The sequence below is a fragment of the Thunnus thynnus genome, chromosome 5, assembly GCF_963924715.1.
Source record: "Thunnus thynnus chromosome 5, fThuThy2.1, whole genome shotgun sequence".
Taxonomy (NCBI): domain Eukaryota; kingdom Metazoa; phylum Chordata; class Actinopteri; order Scombriformes; family Scombridae; genus Thunnus; species Thunnus thynnus.
Window position 1 is genome coordinate 6,406,668 of NC_089521.1, and position 13,207 is coordinate 6,419,874.

The 13,207-nt window shown below is 39.5% G+C and overlaps 1 protein-coding gene across 1 annotated transcript in view; it reads right to left on the bottom strand.

Annotated features, from left to right (window-relative positions):
- Positions 1-6,109: 6,109 nt before the first annotated feature.
- The window catches only part of syt9b (synaptotagmin IXb), a 52,925-nt gene continuing 45,827 nt past the window's right edge, over positions 6,110-13,207 (bottom strand). The window contains exon 8 of the mRNA XM_067588895.1: positions 6,110-8,937. Within this exon, the coding sequence (XP_067444996.1) occupies positions 8,860-8,937 (78 nt within the window). The 3' untranslated portion in view covers positions 6,110-8,859. The remainder of the gene's footprint in view (positions 8,938-13,207) is intronic.

The window sequence follows — 13,207 nt, forward strand, 5'->3', positions numbered from 1 at the left end:
TTTGAGGCACGTTCCTTCTCCCTAATAAAGAGGAACTACACCCAGCAGTCCAGTTTATATGTGGAGTTTGCTTTTAATATGCAGTATTTTGCTCCTGTACTTGTCATTGACTATCAACTCCTGTTCACTAACAAAGACCACGCTATTGGAACGGTATAAAAAGTAGTTTTATTTGGAATGTCGAGAGGGTTCAGGATTGGATGGGGATAGTGTATGGTGGGCGGGATGGGGGCCGAGGAGAGGGATGAAGTGGGTCGATTGCCGGGGGATGGATGGGATCTGGAGGTTGGTCCAGGTCGTGTACGGTGGAATGATGGGGTCGTGGAGAGGGATGAAGGAGGTGGATGGCATGGGGATGATCAGGGACCAAATGGAATCACAATGAAGGGATGAAAGGATGCGTGTGAAGTGGTAAGATGTGCGGCTCATAGACGCAGGGATGAAACAAAAACATGAGGCAATTAAGACGTAGGGAGCAGGCACATGGGGAAATATGACCTCACCCTAGCTACAGCTCAAGCAGTCTGTTGCTGCACCATAGTGGCTCTGTTGTAGTAGGCGGCGTTGTGACATCATTGGTGTGCGTCAGCCCGGCGGCGGACAATTAACCCGGAAGAGCGGGAGGATTTGAGCTGCCAGCAAGAGAGTTGACGGAAGTAGAGTCTGCATAGAGTTGGAAAGTTTGTCTTTAACATTGTTTCGTAGGAGTGGGATGACCGACTCCTTGAGAGCTCGCCGGAGGTGAGCAAACATCCGGTTGAAGATGTTAATCGCTTTGAAAAGAGCCGCGTCCGAGTGGGCCATTGCGTGGATGCGTGTGGAGCGTCTGGATCCCAGCTGATCAGAAGCACGGGCGTGGGCGGTATGTTGCCGAGGAACGTGGATCACAGAGCACGGGCGGGAGGTAAGCGTTTGCGATGCAAGTGTGTCGTAGGTTGTGTGAGAACTGAGACGAACGGGAGAGAAAGGAGTTAGACAGGCTTGTATAGGTATGCATGGATGATTGAATTAGTGAGGCGCAGGTGATTGAATTTAGTGAGAGAGAGGCTCGTGGTCTTATTCCTGAACCTTTGTTATAATAATAACTCCATTTAAGTCGGACACTAATTGTGCACAAACACCAAACACTGCATATCTTAGCTTGCATTTCTATGGTATCCAAACTACAGTATCTGTTAGTTGATCTGCATCATGTGTTAAACATGTTATTGATGTACTTTCATGCAGTAGTAGAAAAGTAGAGCAGGTTGTAATTTGACATAGAGGAAATGGTTAGCAATATGACATGATTAATATGGCAAGTGTAGCTACCATGAAGTGTTTTAGCCCAAATGGGCTAATCAAACTTTGAAATTAATAACCGTGTGTACTCAACAGCGCAGCAGAAGCCTTCTCTCTCCTTGTCACTGCCTCTTGCGTTGACCTCGGTGGCTGCCATCTTGTTTATGCTGAAAACAATGGAAGTGACAGCAGCACCTGCTCACTTTCTGTAAGTACCTAACACAGAAGTGAAGTAGCTTATTATAGCACAAGGAACATGTTTCAAAGTTCCTGGTTTTCAGATCAGTCTACTAGACAGAATGCAAAGTGAATTTTTGCCTCACATTACTCACTGTGTTTGACCGCTGGACCACTTGATTTTCGCTCAAGTTGAAACATTTTCAATTCATTCGAATGTTTATATGCATAGTTTCAGGGAACTATTAGCCATGACGCCCACTCACTTTGTTTTGCTAATTTTGTTGAGCATTGTCTGCTGAAGTATATAAAGGTGCAGTGTCTAGGGGAGGGGGGGGGGGGTATTTAGTTGGTTGCAATCAACAATCTCACTGCTAGATGCCTCTAAATCCTACACACTGGTCCTGAACTGATAGTCAGTTTCAGCTGTGTGTCATTCTAAGGCTAAGCATTCTGAGGATTGGACTCTTGTAAATGCTTTTTACTTTTCTGTCTAGTGCTCTTACTCATCGCACTTGTACCTGGTCAGCTAGTTGAGAATTTGTACCACGGCTCTTTCAAAGTCACTGTCCTCTAACACTTGATTGTCTTGCCTCGGTTGGAAGTTGCTTTGGATAAAAGCATCTGCCAAATGACAAAATGTAAATGTAAAATGTATTTTTGTCAACTCGCACTGCCTCGGGCCAATTTTCATTTACTTGTGTCTTTGCATCAACTTTGTATGTGATTGTGCTGCATCTAAAATTCGCTTTGTGTTCTGTCTGAACACACAGTTATCAAACTTTGAACTGACAAATTAGAGTTTAGCCTGTGGCAAAGCAGCTCAACCTATCATGGGACATTTTTATGGGCTATAGATGTTTTCATGAGTATCATCTCGCTCTGAGCGCCTACAGCAGCAATGGTAAGAAGAGTACAAAATATCCACAGAGCAATACAAACATTTCCAAAAGTGCTTAGCAGCAGTTTTCTGCAAATTGCCTTTAAGAGCACAAGAGGGATAAATTAGGTGGACAAATTGGCCTCATATGTAGGCTGGAGGTGCATCATTGTTGGATCAGTTTTAGTGCTTCTTGATAAGTTGAATAACATCCAGGATGCACTTCGTCTTCACTAATGCCCCTTAATTTGTAAACAAGGCAGATTCCTCAGTGATCTGTGGCTTGGAACTGTGAATATAAATGACTGATAATGTTGTCACAGTCAGCATAAATACTGTGTCTGCATTCTGCCTAGTTAGTTTTATCTGTAGCAGTCTCATCATGGAAGCACTTTTCAGTTCGCTTGGAGCCTTTGTACACTGTGAAACTGATATGTCAACCCCATTGTATTAGTAACACCGGAAGCCTCAGACAGAATATAATCCCAAACATCACTCAGACGCCACATCACTGCGGCTTTAGCTGTTGGCTCAGCTATCTCTCACCTGAGAGTCTTGTTCCTGTCTTCCCTGCATTGTCATACTTTCAACCACAAGACAACAAGGGAAATCTTATTGAATGGCTGAATATATTTTTTCAGTTTCTTTTCTTCTCATTTTGCTTCACCGGGTTAGCAAGGATATTCCACAGGGGCAAAGTAACAGACAGTGATTGTGTTATTACAGGTCAAAGTGCCTCTTCAGCAGGTCTCTTGCTGGCTGTGAAGAGAAAAGCCTTTTTTCTTCCTTGAAGACGACCCATTGTTGTAGACTGTGAAGATGGTTCAGCAACAGAAATTGTTCAGACATACAGTGCAGGCATCACATGTTGGAGTGTGTGTCAGGAGCTTTGTCTGTATACAGCATGTGACAACACCCCTCTCTCTATCTGCACCATGATTTTAACCTCCTTCTAATCTGAGACACTGTGGTCATGCTGTTACTTCTCTGTTACGTCTTATTAAACTCATAAAGTTAAGTAAATTAGATGAAGCGCTCACCGGTGTTCCAAAGTGCCTTCCTTTGTCATACTGCAGATATCTTAGCAACAGGACCCTTTGTTCTGCATACAATTAATCATGATCATGATTAATTGTATGTTGTTCAGTCTTAATTGTGTCATGGTGCTCAATACCACCATTAGATCAAGTGATATAAAAATAAATATAAAAGATATTTGGTGAAAATCAAATCATCGCCATCAGATTGTGCTGAAAATAAATACCTGCCATTGGTCAGACCAACAATTAACCTGTCAGTAGAAGGGGGCTTGATGGCTTAATGCACCACAGCAGGGACTAAATGTAGAGTGTCAATATCTCAGCAGATCTAGCCTAATTACTTGGGCAAGATGAGGTTATGATGCTGTTATTATGTGATTAATTGTGCAGCCTAAACGGACAGTATGAGTAGTTTTTTTCAAATGCTTAAAATGATCTGCATTTACGATTAACTGATCAACCTGTGCCCTCTATCACAAGCACAGTCTGAGGTTAGGTAGCAGGGGACGACATAAATCCTAAATCCAACACAAAGCCTGTCATTGGACAAACACACCCATAACCACTCAACATCCTAAAAAAGAATAAACTCACCTTGAGTAACTGTGGAAACAGTTTACCAAAGAAGAAAATGTGAATGGCGCCTGAAGAGTCTTGATGATGTTATGATTGTAACTGGCAGATTGCACTGCAGCTGCTGGTAGAACTGGATCTGAGAGACTAGAAATGAGAAACCTGCAAAAGCACATGAATTGGGGAGTGATGGTGGGAGCATGCAGATGTTTGAGGCTACGAGCGGTGTGTTGTAGAAAAGGGAGCAATAACCACCACCAGCTAAATACATTTTACCCACCCCTAGGGGCTAGGGGAGAGACCTGTGTCAGGATGGAGATGGTCAGGCTGAAAGCTGCACTAATCAATATTTTTATTTGAACAATGGATCAAATGACTTTGTGTAATATGACAGGGGTCACGCGATGATGAACCCACAAAAAAAAGAGCTCTCCTCCTCTCTACAAAGCGTTTTAGCATCTTTCAGCTAATTGTTTTAATTTTACTGGCAACTATTTTTCACTGCTGTCATCAACCTTGTTTCCAGAAACAACATGTAGCTGCTTTCAGCAAAAAAACCCAAAGCAAAACAAAACAAAACAAAAAAATCTGATAAACCTCTGATAAAACTACTATAAAACTACTTTATACCACCTGCCCAGCACCAAACAACAGACAGACAAGATTAGCGACTAGCAGTGGTGGAAAGTAACTAAGTGCATTTACTCAAGTACTGTACTTCAGTACAATTTTGAGATACTTGTACTTTACTTGAGTATTTCCATTTAATGCTACTTTATACTTCCACTCCACTACATTTCAGAGGGAAATATTGTACTTTCTACTCCACTATATTTATTTGACAGCTTTAGTTACTTTTCAGATGGAGCTTTGACACAATGAATAATATAACAAGCTTTTAAAATACAACACATTGTTAAAGATGAAACCAGTGGTTTCCAACCTTTTTGGCTTTAGATGTTTTTCAAAAAGCAGTGTGTAGTCGGGTCACATTTCAGATGTCTATGAGTTGTTAACAGCTCCACCAAATAGTGATTTTTCCCTCTAAACTTCTCACATGGTTTCATTTCAATAAATGTTCAAATGATCCAATATTTCACCAAAAATCAAAGATTAGAGAAAAAGTCCAAAAACTGAAAACAGATTTGTGTTTTTTCTTCTTTCCTCTCCCATTAATCATCAAGCAAACAAAATTGTGTTGAAAGATGCTCTTTCTTTATATAGTGTCTTTTAAAGTCCTCCTCCACTCAAAAATGTGTTTTTCTTCTTATTCCTACAGTTGGATGTTTTAACTTCACCTTGCAGAATAACTATATACAATACAATAATTGTATTTTTCTTTCTAGCATTCGTTTACATGTGTCTACATAATTTTATTCAGTTTTACATGTTTTTAATTGATTTTAATTGTTTGTTTTGTTATAATCGTTATTTTATTACACTCACATTGGTGTTTTTAATAACATTAATTGTTCTTGCTACAATATTCTTATTATTTTATTTTCTGTAAAGCACTTGAATTGCCCCTGGTATGAAATCTGCTATATAAATAAAGTGACCTTGCCTTGCCTTACATTGCCTTGTCTAATCTATGTGCAGAGTTTGTTTTCACATTCATCTGCTGAAAGTGGAAAGTTTCTTTGCGCTCATTGAAAATCTGCTTGTAAGGAACCTGTAAGCATGATCTGTGACATCACAACTAGTTTGGAGCCAATCCTGGTCCAATATTCAACCTACACAAGTGTGATGTGGAAACTTGAAGCCTCCATGCAGAGCACATACACTGAGAATGGACTTTTAAGTATATAGTATAATAGGAGACATTTTGTGTCAAGCGGTTAAATTTCTGACATGTATATACACGTGTGTACACAATATATATTTCTATGCATTCTGGATATTTCAGTGATGAAGCAGTAGATAATTGAAATGTTATGAAAAAAACATAGACATAGTTATATTTCAAAGCAGAGTAACACAGTATTTTAAAACATGTCTAGAGGGGATGTTTAATGAGTGCAGCTCCTAGGTTATTGGAAAAATACCAGGAACATCATCCACATAAACACACACACATACACACGCATCAGTGAAGGTGTGTATGTGTGTTGTCAGAGGCTCTTCATAGGTCTTTCAATCACAGTGATCTGTTGGGAGAGCTCACAACACAGGTGTGAAGTGAAGGAAATAAAAAGCCTGAGGGGGGATATGTGTGTGTATGTATCGGTCCGTCTTGTTCAATCTCTCTCACTCTCTCTGAAACGTTTTTTCTGTTTCTATTACACAACCCCCATAAACCAACCCATGCTATATATAGAAATATTTATTAATAACATCCGAATGGACAATTTACACAATCTGCCTTAGTTTCATAGTACACCTTGTGTTTACAATATGATTAGTATCTCACAACAAAAGAGATTTAAAAATGACTCACAGAAAAATGATGCATGCATTGTACCTACAAACACAGAAGAAATTGTCATCGTTATTTGTGACAGTGTCCAATACAAAGACATAAATAATACTGGCATTAATTTGAATTTCTAAAAACAAACACTGGCTTATTAAAACAACTGCAGGGTGTGGTCTAAATTAAAGACAAAAAGCATGGTCCCCTTGCAATAGGATAGGGAAACTGCAAGTGTGTTTTTATAAATCTATATACTAATGTCATGGCAAAGGAATGACCAATTGCTAATGACGACACAATTCTGAGTGATTACCTTCATTGTATGTTGGACTTCTTTCCAAATGGGAGCCTTCTGCAGTGACAAAGCCCCAATCAAAAAGGCACAAGGAATTTCTCACTGGTTTGATAAGAGTGTTGTTAGCCACACAAGAAGGCTTTCTGGAAACTATGCATCTTCCAGAGCTGCATCTAAAATGTCGTTAGAGGATAATTCTTAATAATTACTTTAATAATTTAACATGTTTTGCAGTTTTGGCCATCATCTCTATTATTTATGGTAATAAATAATAGAAATATGGTAATAATAGACCTGACTCTGCCAGGGTCCCTAAAAGCTCCAGTTTCAATGCATGTTGACTAGTTGTACATAATTTGATTAACTGCAAATTTGTGTAGGAATTTGCAACAATTAAAGCTGCACTAACTGATATTTCATGCTAATAATCAAATTACTACTTGTAATGTAAAAGCTCACTGATGATGTAAAAACCACTGAAATTTACCACCCAACTCTGTAGTCCCTCCTCATTCTATGCAGAACATTTAAGTGTCTTTAAGCTCTCTGTTTTGTTTTTACAATCCGCAACTTTACTGTTTTGGTTTAGTCTCGCGGCTCTCATCAACCTAATTTCCAGCAGCAACAAAGCTTTAAAAAACCCACTGTAAACTACAGTACTTACCTAGCACCAAATGTTAGCGACAACATATGGGAACATTTAGCAGCTTTAGCAATTAAAGCACAAAATATTTCCCTAAGGAGTTGGTGGAGACCAAACAGAGCTAAAAGAGAGTGAATATCGGACTTTCATTTGTCAAAAATGTTTGCAATAACACATCAATGTTTGGTTTTGCCGCCCCCAAGTGGCCAAAAAAGTATGAATGATGATTCTTTAAGTACAAAATTAATGCTGCTTTAAGTATAATATAAATACAGGTGGATCCTGCATTATTACCTAACCTTTAGGCTGTGCCTTATAAAGGGACCCCTACTTCAAAATCTAGATTTGTTTAGCTTATATTAAGGTCACATGGGTGCATGTTCCTAAATTAACTTGTGTTTAATCAAACTGCCTCAAGCAAACTAAAACATATAAAACCTGCACTGCAAATAGCACTGGTTGGTCATTGAATCTTTTAACTTGGTGAGAACAACTGTCATAACTACAAAATAATATCCTTGTTGTTATAAACTAGAATTATCCTTTAACTCAAAAGGCCAAGAATATCAGTGAGAATCATTAGCTGTCATACTTAGAGATTAGTATTTGATGATGTTGCCTTCAAAGAGATCAGCGGTCTATTGCCATATAAAGATGCCAATTTCAACACAGATGACGACTATTATGCTTGCATTTTCTTTATTTTGACCACACCCTGTTAACAAAGTATGACAATTTAACATGCAATAAATAAAACACTTTTTGTTCCCTCTGTCAGCTGCTTTACACATTCATGGAGAAAATCTTCAGTTTACATCTTTACAGGAAGCATTCTATGAGAAAGTCACCCATAAAGTAAAACTAAGGTTTCTAAGAAACTAAGAAAATCTCATTTGTTCATGCCTGTAAAAACCAAAGCAAATGTTCAAAAGAGCTGAAGCTTTGTTGATTTGAACAGGAATGTCCTCTCTGTCATTTCTAAGCATGTAATCTCACCTTTCTAACTCTTACTGTAGAGCAAATACTGTACTATGGTAGTTGATCACAAATCGACAGTTGTAGCTTCACACGTTTGCCTAAAAATGAATGATTTTGGTCCACAAACTGTGATTTGCTAAAAAAAAAAAAAAAAAAAAAAGAAAGAAGAAGCTTGATCTGTTAGATAATCTCAATCTGTTAATACTTTCAGTTACAAGTCAAAATGATGAATGAAAGTACTGTCGTAGTTCACTTGGAATGTAGTTAAGTGGTTTTTGGTTGTGAAGACACAAGAAGAAGTAAGAAGTGGGTATTAACCTTTGCTGCAGTCTCAGCACACTAAAGCCTAGTTCAATCTAAAGACACATCAGTTTGAGTAATGGCTTATAGCTGATGTTACTACTGTAGTCACTTGTTAGTCAAACCTTATACTGTATGTTTTAACATTTCAGTAGGGCTATCTGCAGGTCATCATTCTACCACCCTGAGGCTCTGTGTGTGTTTGTGTGTGTGTGTGGTGTGTGTGTGTGTGTGTGTGTGTGTGTGTGTGTGTGTGTGTGTGTGTGTGTGTGTGTGTGGTTATGGTGATGGTGGTGTCTTCAGGGAATTGGTGGATCCTCCTTGGCTTCCACTCCCCGCCGCTCCCTGTCCAACCCACTGGACCAAAACAAAGAGAGAGAAAGAGAGAGAGGTGGGGGATCATCCAGTTAGTTACAAGAAGAAGTGAAACAAGAGTCTAGAGTCTGCCAAAGTTTTGGATTGAATGAAAAACATAATGATGCTATGCTATTTTTAGAATCTTAAAGCTTCACTAAAAATGAGTTGGTCGATCTGAGGGTTGGGTAGGGCTATATGCAAGGTCATAGATGTACATGGCAACTGTCATGTCAATCTGTCAAACTGGAACAGGGTCACAGATTTATAATGATAACTGCAATTACATTGTTACTTTAGCTGTTGTTTTTTGATGTGACAGGTATTATTTTTCATTTCTTAAATTGTGGTGATGTGTTTGTGGGTTTCAGGATTGCATTATTTAGTTTTTATGTTGAATGTCTTGTGCTTCTCTATGTTTCTTTCATCTTGGGACCATGTTGGAAATACGTGTTTTCACTTTAACATGTTAGCCCTTGGAGTTTTTTTTTTTTGTGTGTGTCTGATAATCCATAAATAAAATCAATTAATCAATCAATCATGTCTAACTACAAAATATGTGTGTAAGGTTGAAATGTTTGTGATGAAACATGTCATCCTCTGGGGACTCGGCTGAATAACCAACTGGGCAATGAAGGTAATTGTCAGGCCGTGAGAGACCACAGGGGCCCCAAAAGCAGAGCTTCACTACATGTAGTTGCACATAATTTGATTAATTTGTATAGGAAAGATGAATCCACCTCACTTGCAAACCTGTATAAGCTGTAGAACACTGTAATGTATGTAAAGGTTTCACTTTTGGCAAGAAAGGGGTTACTCGCAATGCCTCAAACTGCCTGACACAAAAACCTGGCACCAGGGAGTAGCCTGCTCCAGCATAAGAAGACTGGTTGTTTGCTTTGGGTGTATGTTGAACCTGCAATGTGTAGTCTTGCGTTTCATGGGAACCTGGGGGCAACAGGGTACAATGGAGAGAGGACTGGAGATTTGTGTTTCAATAGGTGCCCAACAACAAATTTTTGCCCTGGGGTTCCCCTAACAACTATGTCTGGGGAGCATTTTATGTTCAGGAAATTTAATTGGAATTCACAGCTAATTTGCTTTTCTTCTTCTTTTTTTTTAAAGATATGTTTTTTTGGGCATTTTTTCCTTTAATTGAGAGCTGATAGTGGCGAAGCAGACAGAAAACAAGGGTGAGAGAGAGGGGTATGACATGCAACGAAAGTCCCCAGGCGGAGTCCTAACCAGGGATATTGCAGTTACGTGGCATTTGCTGTAACCATTCAAACACCACGGTGCTACAGAATTCACCACTAATTTCAATTAATTTTTTGAAAATATGGTAATTAATGTTTGGGATATAATGACATGGACAAATGTTCATTCTGAAAATAAAAACCAAATTAAATGGAAATTTGGAGTGTAGGTTCAGAGATATCACTACCCAAAGTAATGTTGGACCAGGATATTTCCAAACCTACTCTGCACATTTCCATGTAATTTGGTACTGACTGACTTGTAACACAATCCTTTAATGTGACTCAGACCTACAAATATTTTAAAACCCAGGGTGAATATATATGAGCAGCTTATTGCTGCTAAAGGTGGGTGAACCTGTCAGAGCAATTAGACATACAGTCCAGGTGTCATGTCAGCCATTCAGGTTTTTCTCTAAATAGATAACAGCTTGTACCACCCACCATACAACCATAGTACACTATAAGATTAAGTCACCAGGTTGAAACCTCTAAAACTTACAGTATTGAACTATGTTATACTGAAAGGTGTTTCTAATATATTACCTAGCCCTGTTGAAATGCAAGAAACACACTGCCAGCCATTAGAGCACAGTGTACCTTCTTTTTTGTCACATATTCAGTGATTTTCTGTTCATGTTCACTGATTTTCAGGGCTTGGGGTGATAGATTATGAATGCAGCAGACCTTCTTCACAAACATTTTGACATGTCACAGCAGAAAAAAACACAGGTGTAATTGATAACATAATAGGTGTCATAATAATGACATCTTCAGTTTAGATGAGCCAGTTCTTTTGTGCTGCTAATGTGGCTTACTGGGACAGTTGATGAAACTGAGCCACCATTAATGTTATTAGCTACTCCCGTGCTTTTCCTTCTAAAGGCTTGGTCATCCCAGAAAGTGGCAAAGCAAAATTCATCTGCATGTCTTTTTGAAATATTTGGGTCTCAAACCTTGGTGACGTGGTGACTCACAGGGCTAGTTGGTAAACATTTGTAGCTGGTGAGATAAGTGCTAATATGCTAGCCAAAAGGGACATGCTCCCAGAGCTTTTTTCTATTTTCTCTGTGCTAGGCAAGCTTGCTAACTGCTTGCTTTCAGTTAGCAAGCATCTTAGCTTGGTTGCTAATGGACGTAAAAGACAAATTTCTACCATTGACTGGGATACTCCTATAGGTACAATAAAAGTGGATGGTGCCAGTAAGCAGTGGATGTATGAAGAGAACTGGATACAGCACTGGAGTCGGGGCTCCATTCGTTCAAGTTGCTCAGTGGCGCATGAAGCCAAAAAAGCCAATTCATGCTGTAAAGAAAGTACCTGGATGAAAATACTGTGCACGCTCTATGGGCCACATGCGCCAACAGCTAACTTCCAGTTTAGCCCTAATGGATCAAATTCTGATAGAGAAACGGCTCATTTTGTGGGGTTGTGACGCTCGAAAAATGTATCCACTGATTTACAGATGTCACTTTCACAATGTAAGTCTGTGGGGAAAAAGTCTTTTTGGGCCAGTGTGCATCACATGATGTTGTAAGTACACGGTTTGGCCACAATGTCAAATTTGCTTTAAAGCCTGGTGCTGTTCTTGTATCCAGTTCTCTTTATACATCCATGCAGTGAGCTATTATAGCTTCCTCCATTTTGGATTTTCCCCTGTTTCCTCATAAGTCCGCACTGTGAAGATGATTTTGCTATTAGTGAATATTTGCAGGGCAGTTTGCAGTTTACCAAAGTTAAACTCGATGTGAAAAATTTGCATGGATTTACTGTGCAGATCCACTAACACATTGAGAGGGACTGATTTCACCAAGAAATTTTTGCCATTTTAAATGCTGGTTTGACCTGGCCTTAAGACCAGTTCAAATTTCTGCTGTGAAAAAAATCTATAAACAGCACTGAACCACCTCCTGTCAGAAATGCTACAATATTTATTCAGTATAATTATGCTCAAATGGTTACCTGATATTATACCTGGATTCAACCAAAATAGCCTTTGTCTTTGTTTTATTCTTGAGAGTTGATTGATGACTTTGATCTGATCCTCTCTGATCTGAATTTAACCCTGCCTTTTACAGGTTGACTGTGCAGGTTACCATGGTGATCTACTCTGGTTTAACCTGAGCCAGCCCTGTGAGACTGAAAAGCCAGGGATATGAGCTCAAAGTTGGCTTGCAAACACACACACACCTTGCTTTGTGAGGGCGGCCCCTGCCATCTGCCTTTCTGTTATTCAACCACTCATTCATGTGACAAAGTGGAAGCAACTGAGTTTTCTGCCTTCTCCACTTCCTTTGCTTTCCGCTCAATAGCATCAGAACTGGCTTGAAATGACTGGGGAATTCAAGAGCATTTTGTTGTTGGTCCTGGTGTGTGTGTGTGTGTGTGTTTACAACCCCTGGCTGAAGAGATCAAGTTGGTGAATTATTAATGCGCTCAGTCTGTGGTCAGAGGGTCAGTGAGGCTTACTCCAACACTTCAGAAAAGCAATAAAAGCCGAAAGTGGATAAGAAAACTGTGTGCATGTGTGTGTGTGTCAGAGACAGTATGCTTGTATGTGCGTGTGTGTGTGCATGTGTTTGGGCGTAAGAGACAGCATGTTGCATGTGTTTGCATACGATGAAGTTAATCTATTTCGCTTTTACGTGTGAATACGGTATGCGTGTATATCACTATCTGTACTTTACATAGATAGGTGTGCATAATTGTGTGTGTGTGTGTGTGTGTGTGTATGACATGTCCAGTGGGCCAGCTAGGTCCCCTCAGGAGTTATGTGTGGATCTTTTGAGGAAACACAAATAAGCCATTAGTCAGGATCTCAGGCCGTACTGCTGTAGTCCAGTGCTGCTTATAATGGCCTCAGATAAGACACTGCTAATGGAGAGTGCATGTGCGTGTTTTAGCGCTATACAAATGGCCCTAGAGACAACAAGAGAGGTCTTCTAGCTGCACCACTGCTGGCAATACCATTGTAACTGACCTCCCACCAATACTGCAAGTCCTCTGGTAAACACAA